Source organism: Pristis pectinata, chromosome 11, assembly GCF_009764475.1.
Source record: "Pristis pectinata isolate sPriPec2 chromosome 11, sPriPec2.1.pri, whole genome shotgun sequence".
NCBI lineage: Eukaryota > Metazoa > Chordata > Chondrichthyes > Rhinopristiformes > Pristidae > Pristis > Pristis pectinata.
The window spans coordinates 15,860,909-15,883,871 of record NC_067415.1 but is presented as its reverse complement, the minus strand read 5'-3'; the positions used below and the strand labels follow the sequence as shown (position 1 = coordinate 15,883,871).

At 40.7% G+C, this 22,963-nt stretch overlaps 1 protein-coding gene across 1 annotated transcript in view; it reads right to left on the bottom strand.

Annotated features, from left to right (window-relative positions):
* Window positions 1-7,964: 7,964 nt before the first annotated feature.
* The window catches only part of atp10a (ATPase phospholipid transporting 10A), a 147,981-nt gene continuing 132,982 nt past the window's right edge, over window positions 7,965-22,963 (bottom strand). The window contains exons 14-21 of the mRNA XM_052026516.1: window positions 22,863-22,939; window positions 19,564-19,689; window positions 15,222-15,422; window positions 14,404-14,484; window positions 14,205-14,309; window positions 13,159-13,346; window positions 9,790-10,103; window positions 7,965-8,041 (exon numbers count right to left, since the gene is read on the bottom strand). Coding sequence (XP_051882476.1) covers window positions 7,965-8,041; window positions 9,790-10,103; window positions 13,159-13,346; window positions 14,205-14,309; window positions 14,404-14,484; window positions 15,222-15,422; window positions 19,564-19,689; window positions 22,863-22,939 — 1,169 coding nt within the window. The remainder of the gene's footprint in view (window positions 8,042-9,789; window positions 10,104-13,158; window positions 13,347-14,204; window positions 14,310-14,403; window positions 14,485-15,221; window positions 15,423-19,563; window positions 19,690-22,862; window positions 22,940-22,963) is intronic.

Below are 22,963 nucleotides of genomic sequence, written 5' to 3'. Positions count from 1 at the left end.
AAGAGATGAAGGTAAATGAATTGACAATAGGCAGCAGATCATAACTGTTGTTGAATCTGGACAATAATGGAAACAAAGATTTAGGAACAGCTGATTAAATTTAATCACCAAGGGAAGTTACAAGGTTGTGAACTAGACTGTGTACATTGAAGGTTTGATTAATAAGGTAACACATATAAATAACCAATATAAATATAGTACTTTGGAACATTTACGTAATTTCCGATGTCCAATTAGAGCATAGATTAAAAACAAACATGTCCCACAATAAATACCTCACTTGTTAAACTTACTGAAATTACAAAGGCTGTACAAAGAGAACAAAACCTGCCGTGTGGTTATAAACACACAAAAAATTGTAGACTGAAGCTTCTGAAATCTTCAGTCTCACTATATTTGGCTAAAAGGGGATAAAAGGTAGTAACACACCTTTTCCACTTGTTTATTCAGTGAGATGCTTTTGCTGAGAGACTGGGCTGTTTGAGAAGTCATGATAACCATACTGGTGGAACCCTCCAACCAATATTTCAACAGTGTGAAGAAGAATCAGCCAACTGAAAAGAGGCAGCAATTTAAATGACTTAATTCCCAAAACAAAATGGGATGAGATTGTTAATCAAGAGATTTAAAATACCATACTCAATGTAGATTTTCAGCTGCTGTGTCCTTTTGCTTTGAGGCTTGAAACAATATTGCCAGTGTTTATCTGATAAGCTGGAAGAGTTTGATGGAAAGAGAGTAGAAGGCCTACGCACCACATAGATTAGTTGGACCGATTATTTTATATGTATTATGTGGCCAAAGCTGGTGAATGCTGTGGCACAATGCATTGATAGCTGGTGCTTTTGGATATTAAACAGCTCTTGGGAGGTTGGGAGCACTCGATTGCTGCTCTTTGATGACTATGTTGAGCTAGACAGCCTTCCAAAATTTGGTAAGAACCGCTGTGAATAACAATGCTCAGACCTTCAGTACACTTCGCAATAGAGATTGTCTGGTTCGTGGTCAGAAACTATTCCCAGATTTGTTGGCAAGTGGAAAAGAGAGACATCAGTTAGGGGGAGAAACAAAAACATTCCTTATTTCATGAAGTTGTTTGGAGGGAAGAACAGTGGAGTCAGTCTTCAAAGAATTCTGAAATGCTCCAAGTCTAACTTCAAATCTTGATGGGATTCTAAAAATGATGGGTAATTGAATCACAGTGCATGGAATCATGTGAAACACATCTGTGGTGTATTTTTTGAACTGTAACATTTTAATTTGCCACAGTTAAGCCATTTAAGTAAATTGCATCTTCAGAATTTTTACTGTTTCCAATTACATCAGACTGGTTGTATCATTCACCACCACATCAAAATGGGCTGTGGTTAAGTTACAGCGATTTGAAAATAATACTGAATCCCTTCATTAAATTCCGGTATTTATCCACCAAACATTTACATAAAACTTTTATGTCATAACCTTTAGCATAATACTACCAACAAACATTTGTACAAATTGATGGACTATAGGCATTCACTTTCAAATCATAACTATTTGAACTTTCATTGTACAGAGACAATAATTTGTCATTCTATGAACATACAAACTAATTCAATCTTTGTTTCTTGCATTGCAAAATGCAGGGTCAAAAATATGTCATGAGAGAGGTTGTTCATTTAGCGGTCACAATTGAACTTTTAAAAATTGATAGAGAGGTGGGGGGGTAGAAACAAGGATGATGAAGCCAATGGACATACTTGTTTAAATGGAGCAACAATCTGAATCTTCTTGGATGGCTGTCTTGCACCATTTACAAAGCTGAAAACTCGGACTCTCCTTTGGGTTTCTCCTGATGGAATGCCAGAAATTTGGTGGGAACCCTTTGTCACTGGCCAAGGCCTCTGCTGAGTTTATGGAAGGAAATGGATCGAAATTCTGATGGGTTTCCTGGCAACTGTGATTGACTGTGGATTTGGGCTGTATTCATACCCTGGGTGAAAGCTTCCAGAGACCCTCCAACTTCCTCACTCAGGAGCAAAACTACAAGGGTCCATCAAACTCTAGTCACTGACTTTGTTCTGAGATTGGAGCGCTTCTGTGAAGAGAAACTGCTTTACACTGACCCTGCATCTTTCATGCAAAAGAAACTTTATTTGGTGTGATTTGACTTTCACTGTTGTCAGAGAAGTTGCAAAATATTACATTTAACAATGTGTTTCTTCTCTTCTGGAATGTTTTATTTTCCTTCTGAACAGGCCTTAATTTGACCAGAGTACAAATCCAGAAAGTGTGGGGATTTCCCAGAGAATGTAAAATGATGTAGAAATGAACAGTTCTTTTCTATGGAGGCATTTTGCAATCCCAAAACTTGCAGGAAATATGAATAATCCAGCAAAAGATATTGGTCAACCATGTAACTCCTTCACAGAGTTGTTTCTCTGCTGTTGGCTGGGAATTCTCTTCAAAAAATAAATTGGAAACAGTAAACAATTCACTTAACCCTTTCAGTTATTCTCCATCTTGGAAGACATTTGCTGGGCAGCAAGTCTTCTAATGAGGTATGTGGTTTGGCGACACCATCAAAACGGTTTGCTCCTCTGCCACAGAGAGAGAGGGCAGCACAGTGGTGCAGCAGTTAGTTCTGCTGTCTCAAAGTCCCAGCCACACGTGGCTAGTCTAAATTACCCAGTTGGTGCAGGTTAATGACCAAAGAGAATCAAAGGGGAATTGATGGGTATGTGAGAGAGGATAAGTTTAAGAAGAAGAAATCTTTATTTGTCACATGTACATCAAAACACAGTGAAACGCACCTTTTGCGTTGAGTGTTCTGGGGGCAGCCCGCAAGTGTCGGCATGCTTCCGGTGCCAACACAGCATGCCCGCAACTTCCTAACCTGTACATCTTTGGAATGTGGAAGGAAACCCACGCGGACACAGAGAGAATGTACAAACTCCTTCCAGACAGCAGCCGGCATTGAACCCAGTTCGCTGGCGCTGTAATAGGGTTACGCTATTGCCCCACTACCAAGTTGCAAGGCTTTGTGGGAAATTAGAGGGGGATTTGGACAGGTGTGCACTGCTGGGATCTGGTATGAACCTGATAGTCAAATGGATCCTTATTGTGCTGCTGTAGGTAACTCAACCTAGGTTTCAAGCCTGCCCAGGGTTAACCAGATCTTGGGGAGGGCAATGTTGGGGTTTTACCAGTGGCTTGTGTGCACTTCACTGGGGATAAGCTATGTGCATCAAGGCTCTGCTGTAAGGTTTCCTGCACAGCATGATCAGGCTTGGCCTGGAAGACTTACACAGTCAGTTGTTTTACCAACACAGTGGGTGTACCTTCATGTATTTAGAATAAGCATTCGGGCAAATTTTAGGAATTGAAACTCTTGCCTAAAAATAGGACTTAAGTTTATTGGCACAGGGAAGAATTAAATTTACTGTCCATGAAATGATTGACGTGCCATATACTTTAGATAAACACTTCTTGGAAAAATGGAGAACATGAGATACAAATCACCAATGATTTTGGGAACTGGCAGCCAAAATAATTCATATGTTTAATGTTAACTGCAGAGATCCACATGTTTTTGATAATTTCTATATTTTAATAGTTATGATTCTCAAGTTAAAACAATGAACACATTTGTTACTATTTTCTTATTGTTTTATATTCAAAACAAAGGCAGACTTTTTCTGAACATTCAAAGAACCAATCCAAAATATGTCATACACCAGGTGCTAGGAATTGCTCACGGGTAGATACACATTTCCCCATTTAAGAGGAAACACCGATTACACCTTATGGTCTAAAAATCCAAAGCAGCACTAATCCTTCAACCACCAGTCCATCTTTTGTTCCAAAAGACTAGGCTTGGCATTTTCTTAGGTCCAGAAATTAGAATGTAGAACAATTTGTCCAAAATTCTTTTCCCCATTTGAAACATACTCAAATCTGCTTTATTTTCCTGACATTACAACAATGACTACACTGCGACAATATTTCATTGGCAGTAAAGTGCCAAGGTTGTAAAGAGCACTTTATAAATGCCAGTCCTTTAATTCTTCCTCAGCACTTCTAATCTGTTGTGTTATTATCATAACTGTATAAGTTTCAAGAGCAAAAGATAACCAACTCATGAAATTTTCTATCCTTTGACAACCAGTATCAACCTATCTGGCTGAATAGTGTTTGTATAGCTCATGAATCTACATTATTTTTGCAAATAAATAAAGTTTGCTTTGTAAAAAAAATCTGTAAACATCAGGTAGAGAAAATATCCTTTCTGCAATGAAAATAAATCAGGTTGGTTAATTCTGCTTAGTGGAAACCATTGCATGCATAATTAAAAAAGGAATTATATTTATTTATAATGATTGATTTCAGCAGTTATAAGTAATCTGAAATAATGTGGCAAGCAACATTGCACAAGATTCACCTCTTACTGTACTGTACGTTCATGGATAGTACCACTGAGATCAACATTGTTTCGCAAATCCCTTCCACTGAAGGAAATTGCAAGGTTAAGGGGTCAGAGATGAGGTTAGGTGGGTTGGGGTTGGTATTGGGAGTTATTGCACTGCAGAGATCCAGCACAACTTCAAAGCACCAGAAGGCCATGTTTAGTATTGTTGTCATTCTATTTATTCTGCAATTCTATGACAGTTTAACTTATTTTACTTCATATCTTTAGGAAGGCGTGACTGAGGCTACTTCCCGAGTTTAAAAAAGCTTGATGCTCCATTTTGGAGCAGGATATAATTAGTTTTCCTTTCTCCTCTATCCTGGATAAGGCACTTTCTTAACTATTTGAAAATAGTCAGCTGCTGAGCTAAGGTGCTCCACCTACGTAGTGCATTGCACATTTTGGTCTAGGTGATCTTTGGGACTCTTGTGCTTCTTGCAATACCCTCTCTCTTAATTTGCATTATTTTGGAGTTTCAATCATGATTTGTTTCACCTGCATGATTAGTTTTAACCCCAAAGCTATGCAATTAGGCAGAGTCACTAAAAATATTTAAATAACTGGTCCCAGATTTTGACACAACATTCAGGCCCCAAGATAGACAAATAAAGCATGCATTATTGCAATGATATGATGCCTTAGAAGCACCAGAAAGGGGCATGAATGGGGTTTGACAGTAATGTACTAACTGTGACACCACTATGACGCTGTTTGAAAGCTCATGGCAAAACATTCAAGTCATCAAGTTCAAACCAGTGGAATTTCAACCTCTTCAAGAAAAGAGTTGCCCAGAAATTCATTCCCTGTCACATGGCAAACTATGTGGCTGCAGCTCCATGCTGTACACCATTCTTGAAACTGAGTCCATCCCTGTTACCAGCCAGGGATGAATTTCTAGGCCTGTGTGTCAGATTTGCATCTAGTTTTGAAATCTTTCTGTGTGAAATGTAAAACAAGAAATTCATGTTGTTATCTTCAAATTCTGCTGTGATAATTTTATGATAATGGCCAGTTGTGCCTGTGTGTTTGATGCTAGAAAACAAAATGCACAAAAACATAAGTCTTATCCTGAACTTCATTTGACAGGGCACAAGATTCTTAGAAGGCACAGATGGAAGTGGACTGTGCCTGAGTATTTGCCAGCAGTGAAAAATGTTACACATATATCATGCCATAAGTCTATGACTCATGGAAAATAAAACCCTCTCTTCCCAAGCTCTGTAAATGGATTTATGAAATCATTTTAAAATCCTTAACCTTCTGATGTGTCACTTTCTGGAGCTGAGGGTGGTGGGGTGGGGGGGGGGGGGGGATACTGAAATTTTGGGAACGGACCAGACTTTCCAACCAGCATACCTTGTTCGTTAAGATCTGGCTAAAGCCCCAGGTACTTCTGTTGAGACAAGAATCCAGGAAGAGAGTAAGATCTTAAATTTGCATTGCTAACCTTCTCAAGTTTAATTACAAACACCAACACAAAAGTTACAGAGGTAAGGGAAACCATTTTGTTAAAGTTTGGATCCTTTAGAAGCTTTCTAAACTCTCATCAGGCAGAAGATACAAAAGTCTGAAAGCATGTACCACCAGGCTCAAGGACAGCTTCTATCCCGCTGTTATAAGACTATTGAACTGTCTCCTAGTGCAATAAGATGGACTCATGACCTCACAGTCTGCCTCATTATGGTCTTGTACCTTATTATCTGCCTGCACTGCACTTTCTCTGTAACTGTAGCACTTTACTCTGCATTCTGTTATTGCTGTTCCCTTGTACTAACTCAATGCACTGTTGTAATGAAAGGATCTATATGGATGGCATGCAAAACAAAGTTTTTCACTGTACCTTGGTACATGTGACAATAATAAACCAACAACAATAATAAGTTCCTGGCCCACGTAATTTAGTCTCAGAGGGAACGAGTGTTTTTCATGGATTCCAGAACTACCTCTAAAACAAGGCAATATGTAACTGGATAGGTGGAATGGATCACTTTCTCCACAAATGGGGTCCATAAAGCAATGATGCATCCTGTGTATCTGAACCCCAAGACTGAAGCAGTTCTTTCCAGTTATTACACCCTGGATTTCGGAAATAATTCAAATATATTTCCACCACTATTAGTTACCTACAACATTTAACCGAGTTTCTTTCTAGGGTTATTTCAACAAATGGAGATATAAGAGACGGTAGATGCTGGAATCTGGAGCAACAAACAGAATGCTGGAGAAAGTTGGTGGGTCAAACAGCATCTGTGGAGGGGAATGGACAGTCGATGTTTCAGGTCGAGACCCTTCACTTGGACCTAGATGAAGGACAGTGGAAATGGACATTGACTTTTCTCCACAGATGCTGCCTGACCCACCGAGTTCCTCCAGCATTTTGTTTGTTATTTCAACAAATAGCAGGGATCAGTGGCCCCTGAAGTCTTGAGATATCTTTTCCTTATTACATGGAAATAAATGGCATCATGATGCAAGGAAAATTAACAGCAACAGCGCAAACTACAATATCTAAAATTTAGCTTCCATTTCCTTTTGGGTACAGTATGATTCATTAGCTCAACAGTGCTATAAATAAAAGGCACACAAATCAATATCTCACTTATACCGCAAAAGCTGCAGCTTCTGTAATTCTGAAATAAAAGCATAAAAAGCTGGAAACAGTTAGCAGGTAAGTTAATATTTGTGGAAAGAGAAACAGAGCTAACATTTCAGATCAGACAAAGAGTCTTCGACTTGAAACATGAACTTTCTTCCTCTTTTCAAAGATGCTATCTGATGTGTTGAGTGCTTCCAGCTTTTTCTGTTTTTATCTCACTTATACAGATAATTTTGGCACAGACATTATGGGTCAAAGGTTTTGTTCCTGTGCTGTACTGTTCTATGTTCTCATGATCCTATTGCTTATGTATCAGTTACCAATCATATCAATATACTTTGGTGGGTGTTCAAATGTTAAATGGGCAGCAATAATAGCCGAATTGTGCATCGGAACGCCGTCCTCCTCACTCAAAAACTAGCAGTGTCTCATAATGTGAAGCAACCTTATTGAAGACCGATGTCATTAACCTACTGATATTGGTTGTTAATAAGGTTGCTTCACATTATGAGACATACTTGATTTTGAGAGGGGAGAAAGACATTCCGATACACAATTCAGCTACTATGGTAGAAGAAACCTGTATTCCAGCCAGTAGAAATTAATGCTTAGATTTAATGTATCCCCATCTCTAGCCAAAACCCATCATTGCTCCTCCTCCTGGGAACTGCTGAAGCCATGTTGGAAATATTTCACACCTTGGACCTCAAAACACCACTCAGGGCCAACCAGGATGATTAAAACAAAGAAGAATATCATCTATACTTTAAATATAGTCTTTGTGGCCAGAAAATTATATCCAGTGGTTGGAGTAATAGGGAAATAGATAAGTACCACAAGAAAGCAAAAGGTTGTGCTGAAAGTGTTAGCTGAAGCAGGATGGGAAGAGACGTGTGCTCTTTAAATACAGGCATGGACAATTTAGGCTAAATGGTTCGTTTCTGCATCCAATATAGTTGACCTCACTTTGACATCAAAGTCAAGGTCACATTTGGCAACTGGTGGGCAATTAAAACAGAACTTTTTGGCTTAATGTAGCTATCAATTCAAAAGGTATTTTTTGTCCTTATTCTACCATATCTACCTTTGCAATAGAAATGCCAATATAGTAACAGTGGATAGTGGTGAGGCAATCAAAGACTAAATAACATAATCTTAAAAATCCTTGTTGGGAAACACATCTCCAAGCAGAATTGTGGAATCCTCTTCCATATAGTTCTGTAAGAAACTTCACATCTAAGACAGGTAGATTTCTGTGAACCAAGTAATACTGAACCGAGTCATTTAGTTCGGATACGGATGAATGATGGAACAAGATTGAGAGACAGAATGGCTTAGTCCTATTTCAATGTCATCTTATCCTGTTGTAATTACACCTTACTGCCAGACATGACACTGTAGCACCTCTTGAAGAGAGAGTTGCAATTACAACATAATACTTACATAGAGAGATTCCATTTAAATGCAGACACACAAAAGTTCATAGACACTGATACATTTGGACTTGTGATTAGAATATGAAACAGAGACACAGATTAGTTGTTTATGATCTTCCAAAACAGATGGGCAATCTGATAGGTTATCCATACATGTATATACATACACAAAAGCTAGGTTTTGTTTGTAGAGAACAAAGATATTCCCTAATGTAGTGATCCATGGGCATTTCCCACTATATTTCTGCTATCACGATATCACTATAGCCATCTTCCCTTTGGTCCATTCAACTCCAGGTGGCTTCCCCCATGGAGAAACGATGACAGGGAAAATAATTGTTTGGAGACAGTGTTCGAGTACAAGAATGCAAGGAAATAGGAGCAGGGGTAGTTTGCCTGGCCCCTTAAGACTGCCTCACCATTCAATATAATTACGGCTGATCTATACTGGCCTCAACTCCTCTTCTGTGCTAGTTCCCCATAACCCTCAACTCCTCAAATCTTCCAAATATTTATCCATCTCCACCTTAAATATATCTAACGTTCTGGCCTCCACCACCTTGGGGGCAGAAAATTCCAGAGATTCCCTACCCTCAGAGAGAAGAAATTTCTACGCACCTCAGTTTTAAATGACTGGCCCCTCATTTTTTAGCTACGTCCCCTTGTTCACGACTCTTTATGACATTCTGAAGCGTACACTCAGTGATGTAAGCTCCATTTTGAAAACAGCACTATTTTAGATAACTATATATTAAATCCTGCACAATCTTATATTCTACATGTGCAAATTATAAAATACACTTTACTCTTATTTAAGATTCATGAAAAGACAATCTCATATTAAATACAAAATTTTATCATACTATAATCTGAAACTGTGCAAAATTTAAAATAAAGGCACTTTAAGCAGCCTGGTTGTTGTCACAAAGAAATCACTTCCAGAGGACTTTCTTCCGATGATTTTGTATGGACCATTCTAGGTGAGGTGCGGGAAGTGTTCTGAAATGCTTCTTCAGAGAGATTTCCACCCTCCAGCACCATATAACCCGGTACAAACATCTCACCTTTCAATGTCTGTGTCTGTGACAAAGAATGTAAAGAGCATGTCGTATCATTGGTAGATGGTGGGAATGTCTTCCAGTTTGGTAATTGTAAATTTGATTGGCCCTTCCCAACGTAAGGGTTCAATGGTATGCCATCTTCTATAAAAGGCAGCTCTGCCACTAACTCGGTGTGCTGAACATCACGAACATGTGACAGTTTATTTTGGGTTGATGAGGAATTGCCATTTGGAAAGGAGAGTTTTGCACTTCCTTCAAACTCTCTAGCAGCTAAACTGGTTTCTTGTAACTCTGGTGCCAGTTGCTTATTTCTTGGTCCATTAGAGGTTTGGTTTGCATCCATGGGAACACTTTGGCGATTGCTGGATGAGGAATCAACTACTCCAACTCCAGACTGCGTTGAAAGAGGGGTCACTAAATCAGGTTTCGGCATGACTGAAGAACTGCCTGGGACATTCCATTTACTCAAACGGCTCCAAGCCGCAGGGTGCAGCCTATCCAGCTGACGCCCACACTGGATCGGTGTAGGAAACAAGGTGCCTTGAAAGACTCGGTACAAGTACCTGCAATAGACGAATTTACAGAGAGAGAAAAATTAAACCTGGATGGTACTGGAATGGAAAGAAGGGGCAATTTTTGGACAGTCTTAGGAAACAATCAGATGTGAACCCTCAAGGATGTGATGGTGCTGGAGAGGGTGCAGAGGAGATTCACCAGGATATTGCCTGGGATGGAGCAGTTCAGTTATAAGGAGAGACTGGAGAGGCTAGGTTTGTATCCCCTGGAACGGAGGAGGTTAAGAGGTGATGTGATTTAGGTATATAAAATTATGGTGGGTATAGATAGGGTAAACTGCAGGAAACTTTTCCCCTTATCGGAGGTAGATAAGGCCTGCATTAATCCTACTTTAATTCTCATCAAGAACACTCCCTCCCTCCACATTTTACCACTCACCTACATACTAGGGGAAATTTACAGTGGCCAATGAACCTGCCAACCCGTACCTCTTTGGGATGTGGGAGGAAACCCACATGGTCACAGGGAGAGCATGCAAACTCCACACAAACAGACTAGTGCTCAATCTAAAATGTTGGCCTGAACCGGAGAAACTTTTTGCTGGACATCTTCAGGAATTGGTGGGAATGTGCTCCTTGTAGGTCAGTTCCATGCTTACATGATGCAAGGTGGAAGCTCAAGACCCAACTGGAAGCCAGGTGGTGCTCCACTGACTTCCTGCTCAGCTCTGAGTCCATGGTTGGATCCGGCTCCTCAGTTGGGAGGGGGATGGCTTGCAATAATCAGTGTGCCCTCATTCATTTTAATGGGGTCATCAAACTTGCTTGGAAAGATAAGTCAGAGTCATCAGCATGAAAACAAGCCCTTCAGCCCACCGAGTCTGTGCCAATCATCAAGCAACCATTTACACTAAGCCCATGTGCATTCACAACACACAGGTCAGGATTAAAACCAGGTTGCTAGAGCACCCAGGCATTACTGCCTTTCTTTGGGTACTCTGCACTGTTGCAGTCCTCACCAATTTTTATAGGTGAACCATAGAAAACATCCTATCCAGATGCATCACAGCTTGGTATGGCAACTGCTCTGCCCAAGACTGCAAGGAACTGCAAGAAGTTGTGGACACAGCTCAGCACATCACAGAAACCAGTATCCCCTCCATGGACTCATCTACACTTCTCGTTGCCTCAGTAAAGCAGCCAACATAATCAAAGACCCACCCGCCCAGACATTCTCTCTTCTCCCCCCTCCCATTGGGCAGAAGATACAAAGCCTTAAAGCATGTACCACCAGGCTCAAGGACAGCTTCTATCCCGCTGTTATAAGACTATGAATGGTCCCCTTGTACAATAAAATGGACTCTTGACCTCACAATCTACTTCGTTATGACCTTGCACCTTATTGTCTGCCTGCACTTTCTCTGTAACAGTAACACTTCATTCTGCATTCTGTTACTGTTTTACCTTGTACTACCTCAATGCACTGATGTGATAAAATGCTCTGTATGGACGGCAGGCAAAGCAAAGTTTTTCACTGTACCTTGGTACATCCGACAACAATAAACCAATTTATTATATTCCCTCTGTTCTGATGACCCAGATGCACTCAGTACCCCTCTGGTGCTACTGAGTACCCATGAAACCAGCCAAAGGGTCACTGGTGTACGGTGCAGTAATCCCCACCCTTCTCTGCAGAAGCCCGTGAATTTGTAGACACTTCTTTCTTGTTTACTACAGGAAGAAATTGCCAATGCAATGTATAAATCAGACAAATAAATCCATAATAGTTAGGTACTGCAAGTTAAATACTCCATGATATGTAATATTATATTATACCACAGTAAGCTGGATCATTTCCCTAATATTCATTCAGCAGTGTGTTGTTTCTCCCCCTTTAGAACAAAGAAGATTGAAGAGAGAATTAATTGATATATACAAAATTACGAGAGGGCTACATAGAATGAATAGGAAGGATCAATTTCCCTATACAGAGAGGTTCAATAACCAGGGGACGTTGACATAAGTTGATTGGCAGAAGAATTAAGGGGGAGTTGAGATTATTTTTCATCCAAAAAGTACTGAAGTGTGGAACTCACTGTGCAAAATGAAAGTGGAAAGAGAAAGCCTCATGTTTACAAAAAATTGGATGAGCATTTGAAGACCAATAATCTAGAATGTTATGCAGATGAGAATGGGGAATTGGGAATAACCTAAATAGTTCTGGCGTGGACACAATAGGCCAAATGGTCTCCTTTTGTGCTATTAATTTATATGATTCCATGATACTCTGTCAAGAATGCAGGAAGCATTCTTGGACTGTGACTGGGCAGATGTCCTAGATGGTAGCCACGATAAATGCTTCTGTGTAAATGGTTGCTACGAGGTCTGCAGGAATGGTCTGGGTTGGCTCCCGTGGTTCAGATGCAAGTGTCGTTACTTGAGGAACAGGGATGCACCTTGTATTGCCCGTAGTCATACAGTCCCACTACCATGCTGCACGCTTAAGAAGTTGTCTATGCCATAGCAAGAACTTGACATTTGTTTCTGTAGGGAAAAACACACTAAATGGCATAAAAAGTCAAAACATTTAAGTACAGCTATTAGATCATGTCTGTCAAGTGTTTCACCTTATGAATTATCCTTCTTTTCTCAGTTCCCATCCCTTGGTGCACCACAGTTCAGTGTTCCAATGCTGATACGTGACTATATTGAATCAAGGACCCTGCTGCAGAAGCTGGGGTCTGAGACTGGGTGGGCTGACAACAAGCCCCAGGAGTGACTGAAAGGGAGGCCAGAGGTCCTGGGAGCTGGATGGGTTCAGAAGGTATGGCCCAATGTGGACCACTGATATTGTGGGATCACCAAAACTGCAATTTAGGTAGGACCTTATTTATAACAGAAGACTAGGGTAATACAACTCTCAGTGCTGATCTGTTCAGAATTTCTGCTTGTTTCCTTTCTCCTAATTTTGATTTAATTAGTAAGCAACTGATAGCCAATATCGTCCACAATGCACGTGCTCAATAGGATTTTGTTGGATCACGACCCAATTCCATCAGGATTGCAGCCAACCCGTGCCACTTCGATTGCTTAGTTAAGTTACCTGGGTAGTAAGGCCGTCACTGGTGTGAGAACACAAATCAGATAGAACTTTGGATCCACCATCAGCCTCTGCATAGTCCAGTATGGATTGGATGGCGGGTAGCATTTAGGACAAGCTGCATTGTAGCTCAGTGCAACAGTGAAGAACAGAACGATGCTGAAAGCAATGGAAGTGACATGTATCCAAGTCTGAAAACATAATGGAACACTGATCATCAGAAATGAATTTTGCATTACTGAATTATCTTGTCCTTGAGCAGCAGACAACCGACAGATAAATAAACGATAGCCAATTCATGCAAACAAAATGTTAACAACTGATGGAAAACGGAACAGAATTTCTGAACACCAAGCTCCATTTTGTAGAAGTCTCCCTTATACTTTAATTAGGGTCATTGTGCTAGCTTGGTGACCATGAAGCTTGGTGACCTTGTTGGGAAGAATTTTTGGAACAAGGCGTGAAGAGGTGGAGCAAGATGTCAATGGCCTGGAATTTGCTATGATGCGAGTGCTGAGATTTTTGGTCCTCAGGGTTATAATGAAGGAAGTCCGACAACAACTTATGGATGATACACCTGTGCAGCTAAACAAGGAAAGCCACAGGCTGTTGTCTGTGATTCCCTACTCCATTACAGCTTGAACTGTTATAGCCTGCTCCAGTAATCAGCAGAAATCAGCGAATTGATATGAACATTAAATAATTAAAATACTTTCTGACTGTAAGAGAGATCCTTCAGATATTAAATCCTTTTGAATGAACTGTAGCCGAGTTTTAATGGCTTACTAAACAATAATTCATGATTAACAACATTTCTGGTTCTGAAAAACTAAATCCCTCAGTTATTTTGCAATTAAAGTAAAACAAAACACTGAATTGTAATAGTTTCTGGACAAAAATCCCTGATAATAGTATTTGTATCAATAGACAATGATATGGACAACACAATGAGAACTACTGCAGATCGCAGTTTTGAAAGTTCCTCTGGAGAAACATCAGCCTGCAGGTCAAATGGAAAAAGACAGTGCAGACAAGTAGTGACTCCTTACCCATGTTTTAGTTTCAATGCACAGGTGCATTAAGATTGTGAATAGAGCTAGGGTGGTTATGGGTGTTCCCCATGTAAAGACATCAACATCGGAATCCTGGTAAGCCTACAAGAGGGAAACCAAAAAACGTTTCAGAGCTGTGCTTAACTTTTGTTCAAATTTATTTGGGTTCACTTAGGCAGAGAACAAAAAAACATACCAAATATGGAAAGAAGAAGCAGACGAGACTTTGGTAGAGGGCATCAATCATGTTCATCCAGAACATGTATGGCTTGTATTCCTAGAAGAGCAAGGCAATTGTAAGGTTGGTTTCATGCAGAATTTGTAACAGATACCACACAGCTACAACTAACACAGGGTGATTTTATTCGTTGGGTGGTTTTAAGGTCTACAGATAAATCAATTCTTTTTAAGACCAGTTAGCTTGTACTTAATGTGTTGTGACTCTGTGAAATTTTTATTTCTTTTGTGGGATGTGGAGATAACATCATTTGTTGTCTTTGAATGGAGAGGCTTCAATAAAGCCATTTCAGAGCTGCACGTAGAGGCAGAGTTGTACAGCATGGAAACAGGCCCTTTGGCCCACCAAGTTCCCGGCAACCTACAGCCATTCATTTACACTAATCTCATTATATTCTTCCCATATTCACATTAACTCCCTCCAAACTCTACCTTGCACCCCTGATAGGTCAATTGTCAATTTAGAATAGCCAGTTAACCTATCAACCTGCACGTCTTTGGGGTGTGGGAAATTCACGCAGTCACAGGGAGAACTCCACACAGGAAGCAACAGAGAGCAGGATCAAACTCAGGTCGCTGGAACTGTGAAGCAGTGGGTCTGCTAACTGTATTGCCGAAGGCCATACCAGTAAAGGCAGCAGAGTTTATTCCCTGAGAGATGAGCTTTCAACTTCTTTTGTGGACTTTTTTCTAACCAGCTTTTTAATTCCTGAATTCATTAAATTAACTGATTTTAAATGACCAACTGATGGTTATGCACGTTAGCCACAATCTTACCTCAGAATGCTGTCCACTTTTATACAGATGAGGTAAGGCCACCAAGGTTTCTGCTGAAACATCCTTATCAAGTATTCCAGTGATGAGTTGAGGGATGGACGAAAACAGAAGGTTGAAGAAAATAAGGTACCACTGGTCGATCATTGTTGAACCCGAAAATCCGCAGAAGAACTGGTACCAGAAAAGGAGCGCAACAAACATCTGAAAACAAAAGAATCAAAGCCCATCTTGTGATCTGTGCTTGTTGAATTCAGCTGTAAAAAGCTAATATAAGGTATCTGAGTCAGCAAAGCTCAAACTTTTGGGAAATTAAGTCACAGCTACAGTTTATGAAGTAACTATCAAATGGAATTAGAAACATTTTTTTCAAAGCAAAATTGAGATGTTAAGGTAGGGGCTATTAAAAATTCAATGATTTTAAAGGAATAGCAAAGTGCAAGTGATGATGGTTAAAATTACATTTGGGGTATTTTGTTATTATGCCTCTGTGATGTGTGACATTTATATTAAACAGGTTATATAATTGCAAATATATGCAGGAGTACCAGCTGCAATAGGTTACAGTAGTAAGATGACGAACCATGAAGACGTATTTGATAAGAATCAAAGTGTTCGCAGGACTGTGTCAGCTCCTGAATCTACACACCAGTGGAATATTAAGCAGAGCCGTAATGCAGTTAAAGATTGTGTCTGTTATTCACTCATGTGATGTGGGTGTCACAAGCATTTATCATGACTCCCTACTGCCCTTGGACTAGGTGCCTAACCAGGTTATTTCATAGGAAATGAAGCATCACATACAAGCCAGTGAATTTCCTTCCCGAAGGGTGTCCATGAATTAGTTTTTAAAAGACAATCTGTTAGTTTCATGATAAACACTAATTAATCTAATTATTTGAATTTAAATCTCCCAGATGCCATGGTGGGTCTCCAGGTCAACAATCTGGGCCTGTGAATATTAGTCCAGTATCTCAACCATGGCACTACTGTATCCCAGATGCAAATACCGGCTCTGCTGGAAGATCCATGTTAAACTGCTGAATGTGAATACTCACATAGAGGTCAGTAATGAACGCAACAGTGCTTCTGACTACTCCTGGTGTCTGTGCAGAGTTCTGTAGCTTGGTTCATTTTTAAGGCTAAGTTGGCAGGTGGGCGTACTATCTTTCCCTGGGCATTAGAAACATCGAAAATTCTGTCCAATCAAAGAGGTGACTTCACAAGCAGCTGGTGTGGACTCCTGCCTGTATGAGCCAACTTCCTAATAAGGGGAAACATTGCTTGGCTTTAGTCTTGCTTTTCTCAGTCAAAGCAGACAGTGCATCCACACCGTAACAGCATGGTGCACGGTACAAAGAGTGGGCCACATGGTTCTCTCCAGCCCACCTCACTGAGTGATAAGCTGCCCGCAGTCCCACAGCCATTCCCACATGCACACTTACCTGCATCACCTCCTGATTTCTATTGGCCAGCAATGGTTTTCACAATGGCCAAAGACTAACGCTAACCTACCAGCTATGTCCCTGGAGATTTGACAGCCAGCTAGGTCACACCCACAGGCGGGACTCTTTGAACATTGCTGACATTCACAAACATTGGCCTTTCATCTGAAGAAATGTTATTGACCTGAAATGTTAACTGATTCTCTCTCCACAGATGCAGCTGGATCTGCTGAGTATCTCCAACAATTTTTGTTATTTTGGATCGTCAATTTACTCCTCTCCACAAAATGACTGAAACTACTACTCTGACGAAAATGAGTTAAAAAAGACCCCACCCAATTTCACCTTATTGAGGAAGGTCTTGCATCAGGTGCACAGAATTTCTCTGGGACCTTGGGACGGAATCAGACGTTAAAGAAAACTCAAGCTGAAGGTAATGAGGAACAACTGTTTCACACTTGGGATTGTTAACTGAGTGAGCATTTTGCCACGTAGGACATGGAGAGAAACTCAGCTGAAGTGTTCCAAAATGAAATGCACAGTTTCCACATTCAACAGCAAGGTCAGGAATATGGGCTCAGGACCAAAGCAGCTTGAAAATAGCTGGAACATGCCATGGGCATCCTGTGGAAAGTGACAGCAAACTGGAAGAGGTGGAGGGAGAGAGGTTTCCGGAGTCATGGTACTGTGATATTTTAGAACTTATTGTTAGAGGCTTGAAGAATGAATCATCAATTGCTTGCTCATAAAAAGAAACTGTGGAAATTGGAAATAACAATAGAAAATGCATTGTATCCAAGGAAAGAAACCATTGATGAAATATCAGTCAGTGCAACACATCAAATGCAAATGAACTTGCTGTGTATTTCTATTTTTATTCCTTATGTGCCCTCATAGGAGAGTTCTAGATGGGTTTTAATTATTTGCATTAACTGCTGTAGACATTGTGCACATAGTCTAGTTACTCACTTGCATGAGTATCTGTAATGGTATTATGTGCCTAGTGCAGTTACAATAAGATATTATTTGTGCATCTTATTCACTGAAATAGTTGAGTGTTACATCTGTCACTCTGACTCAGAGGGTGGCAGCCTCCCCAGTGAGCCACAGATGCTGGTTCAAATCCCACTCCAGACTCCTGAACACAGAAAAATGTAGGCTGACATTCCACTACAGTACTGAGGGAGTGTTCCACTGTTGGAGGTGCTATCCTTTGGGTGAAATGCTAAATGAAGCCCCATGTGCATTCTCAGGTGGATATAAAATTCCCACAGCACTATTTCACAGAGAATATTCTCCCTGTCAATAGTTATCTCTCAATCAAGATTATCAAAACAGATAATCTATTTATCACTGTTGTTTATGAGACTTGCTGTGTGTAAATATTGACTGGCTGGATTCCAACAGTGACTAGATTTCACAGTACTTGTTTGGCTGTAAAGGGCTTTAGGAGACAGTGAGAGATGTTACACAAATGGCAATTTCTTTTTTTTTATAATCAATTACACGTGTACCATAAAAAGAAGTTTCATTCGTTTAATGCTCCTCACAGTGCCATTTGACTATGGTATGTTTGGCCAGCATACAATCATTACCAGATGCCTGGGCAATATATCACAGCAATCAAACTGCCATGTTACCAACAGGCTGATAAAGTTGATATCAAGAGTATGCTACAGATACTCATCACTGCAATATCTAGAGTAGTCTACAGATACTGATCCCTGCTATATCTAGTGTACACTGCAGATACTCATCCTTGCTATATCTGGAGTACTCTGCAGATACTCATCCTTGCTGTATCTGGAGTACTCTGCAGATACTCATCCTTGCTGTATCTGGAGTACTCTGCAGATACTCATCCTTGCTGTATCTGGAGTACTCTGCAGATACTCATCCTTGCTGTATCTGGAGTACTCTGCAGATACTCATCCTTGCTGTATCTGGAGTACTCTGCAGATACTCATCCTTGCTGTATCTGGAGTACTCTGCAGATACTCATCCTTGCTGTATCTGGAGTACTCTGCAGATACTCATCCTTGCTGTATCTGGAGTACTCTGCAGATACTCATCCTTGCTGTATCTGGAGTACTCTGCAGATACTCATCCTTGCTGTATCTGGAGTACTCTGCAGATACTCATCCTTGCTGTATCTGGAGTACTCTGCAGATACTCATCCTTGCTGTATCTGGAGTACTCTGCAGATACTCATCCTTGCTGTATCTGGAGTACTCTGCAGATACTCATCCTTGCTGTATCTGGAGTACTCTGCAGATACTCATCCTTGCTGTATCTGGAGTACTCTGCAGATACTCATCCTTGCTGTATCTGGAGTACTCTGCAGATACTCATCCTTGCTGTATCTGGAGTACACTGCAGAAATCCATCCTTGCTATATCTGGAGTACACTGCAGAAATCCATCCTTGCTATATCTGGAGTACACTGCAGATACTTATCCCTACTATATGTACAGTACACTGCAGATACTGATCCCTGCTATACCTTGTGTACTCTGCAGATACTCATCCCTGCTCTACCTAGAACATTTAATTCCGATAATTTTTGTCAATCTGTTCACTTTTTCAGGATGTTGGCATTGCCAATAAGGCCAGCATTTGTTGTGTAATTCTTTCTGGCTTGAGAGTGTGGTGAAGAGACACCTTCTTGAAGCATTTCCTCTTTTCAATAGTGCTGTGGGATCTTTTACATCCATCTCAGTTAGCACCTCACCCACATGGCATCTCTTACACTGTGACACTCAGTCAGCACTACACTGGAGTGTCAACCTAGATATGTGTGACTGGAGAGGGATCTGGAGTTCGAAGCCAATGAATTGCAATCTAACATTAAGACTGTTGGTGAATATTATGCATTAAGCCAATGACAGAAAACAACTTACTGCATTTTTGTAGAAGAAATACAGCACCATGTTGGCAAGACGGGAGTAACACCAGTGACCATGGACCAACAGGAGCTTTTGTAAATGTCGAAACCGTGCGATCGCAAAGTCACTCGCCATTGCTGCCTGGTGAAGGATAAGAAAATAATTGCACAAAAATTCTCTGCACCATAAGGTCATTAAATAGTCAACCTTTGTAAAATTATTACAATGGAACCAGAAACAAAGGGCAGCAACATGGATATATATAGACCCTTCAACTCAGCAAAATACACCAAAGCTCTTCAGCCTTTGTACCTGGATGGGAAAGGTTTAGAGGGATACAAGCCAAGCGCAGGCAAATGGGACTAGCTCACTTTGGCAACTTGGTCAGCATAGACGAGTTGGGCTGAAGGGCCTGTTTTACCTGCTCTATAGCTCTATAACCCTAATAAGCTGTGGTAACAAAACAGAGACAGGCATGGTAGTGTAGCGGTTAGCGCGATGCTATTACAGCTCCAGTGATCTGGGTTCAATTCCGGCTGCTGTCTGGGAGGAGTTTGTACATTCTCCCCGTGTCTGCATTGGTTCTTTCCGGGTGCTCTGGTTTCCTCACACATTTCAAAGACGTACGGGTTAGGAAGTTGTGGGCATGCTATGTTGGTGCCGGAAGTGTGGCGACACTTGCGGGCTACCCCCTAAACACTCTACGCAAAAGATGTATTTCACTGCGTGTTTCGATGTACATGTGACTAATAAAGATATCTCATCTCATCTTACATTCTAAGCCTAAAGAGCTCTTAGGGAGGGTGAGCGAGATGTGTTTTAATGAGCGTCTTAAAGAAGGAAGGAATTGGAGGAAAGAGGTAGGAGGTAAGAATCAGATTTATTATCACCGACTTACATGATGTGAAATTTGTTGTTTTGCAACAGCAGTACAGTACAGACATAAAATTATTATAAATTACAAAAATAATAAACAGTGCCAAAAAACAGGAATACTGAGGCAGTGTTCATTGACCATTCAGAAATCTGATGGCAGAGGGGAAGAAGCTGCTTCTGAATCATTGAGTGTGGGTCTTCAGGCTGTTCTCAGATCACTCAGGTGCCTCTCAAACCAATGTTAAACAATAAAGAAAGCCTAATAATGCAGAGCTTGATGTCTTATAAACAGCTGGCAAGTAGAGGGCTGGAAGGATGGAGTTGTGTGTCATCAATGCACCGGTAGAAACTGACTGCACTCATCCAAGCAAGTGGAGGTTGCTTCATCACACACATGACTGTGTTTTGCAGAGCATGGAAAGGCATTGAGGTGTCAAGAGGTGAGTCACTTGCAGAATACCCAGCATCTGACCAACATTTATGGCGTTTCTGGATTAACAAAAGGAATTGCCCTTGAGAAGACAGTGGCAAGCACTTGCCATAGTTTAGTAAGATGGAATGAATGCTTTGTTCAATCTCTTTGACAGTGGTCAACCAGAGGACAGAGGGTCTAGAGTAACAGTGGCCAAAGGCAGCCCCTTTGGGGATTAGCGACCAAGATAAATTATTACAACATTTTGGTACGTTTACAGTCACCTGTTACCAATAATAGCTTTATATTACAGATGTGTTTAACTGAATTTAAATTCCCCATCTGCTGAGATGGGATTTGAACTCATGCCTCCTGTTCATTACTTTAGGTCTCTGGTTACTGGTCCAGTGCAATAACTATTACACTACTGTTCCCTATAAACACTAATGATCCATACAGGCCTGCTTAAAAATCACATTAGCAGGTCTTTTCCAAAGTTTATTAATATAACCCATTCATGACAATACATCACACTACCAGGCAGATGAAAAACAGCCCCATTACAAGACGACTGCTGCACTAACACTGTCGTTTTCCACTATGGAAATATCATGCTATGTTGCCTGACTTCCTCCACTGAATGAAATCATATTTAAGTTGTGACATGTTAATTAAACTGTCAGTGGGTAGATGCATTGGGATTGCTGAGGTGTACACATTTTACTTTAATTATTTCTACCAGGCAAGATTTTTTTTTAAGTGTAGACCTGAAGGATGGATTAATAAACATCAGCTACTTTGAAAAAGCTGAGTAAAACTGTATCCATATCGTTAAAAGAAACATTTTTAACTAAACTGATCAATGTGAGTGGCATTGCTCAGAGACAAAAAATTCCATAGATGGTATCTGGATTCAGAGATACAGAAACACGATCAATATCAAGGTCTTTGGGGATGGGGAAGAGGGGAGTGGGTAGATATAACCAGGGAAGTTCCCAAGTTTGACCAATGTACAATGAAATCACATAGGTTATTGAGATATTCAGGATAGAAATAGGCCCTTCAGCCCTCTGAGTCTGTGCTGACCTTTAAATACCCATTTAAACTAATCCTATATTAATCTATATTAATATTATTCTCCCCACATTCTCATCAACTTCCCCCAGATCCCATCATTCACCTATACACTAGGGGCCAATTAACCTATCAACCTGCATGTGTTTGGGATGTGGGAGGAAACCAGAGCACCCAGAGGAAACCCACACGGTCACAGGGAGAATGTGCAAACTCCACGCAGACAGCACCTGAGGTCAGGATGGACCCTGGGTCTCTGGCACTGTGAGACAGCAGCTCTACTAGTTGTGTCACTGTGTGGATGTGGGTAGGATCTGTCTTGCCCACAATGCTTGAGTAACCTTCTGACCTTCAATGTTTTGGCTCCAGAGTGATCTGTGGTGGCTGTGGCTTCAGTTGTTTGGATCCAGCGCTCTGGAGTTCTCTTCCTAAACCTCTACATCTTTCTCTCCACATTTACTGGCACTTGCTGTGCATAAATTATCTGCCCTATTTTCTATTTTACAATTGTGACTACACTTCAGATGTACTTAATTGAATGCAAGATTCTTAGAATATCTGAAACCTACTGCATAAATGTAAGCCAACTTTGCTAACACCCGCGTTCAAATCCAACACCTTGATCAAACTTTTGGCCACCTGTCCAAATGTCTCTTAACAGCCCTGAACACACTCCTGTGAAGTACGTTTAACGCATTAAAGGCACTTTATAAATGAAAGTTGTTATTTGGGTAGAGTACTGGAGTGCTCCCAGCATCTCCAGAGCAGATCCTTCCAAGGTCGCTGTCTCGAGAAGCAGAGGGAAGAAAATGCTGAACAATATTCAAGATTAGCACCAGATGATAATGGCCCACCCCTCACAACTTCATCAAGAACCATTTAGGCTGTTTGTCTCGTTTGGAGATAGGCTGGCAGAAATGGTATCATGAAATGACTTGAGAGTATTATTTACCTGCATCCCTTCTTGGCCAGAGATTCCCACTCCAACATCAGCAACCTGGATCATGCTCACATCATTGGCCCCATCTCCTGCAGTTAATGAATAATAAAGTG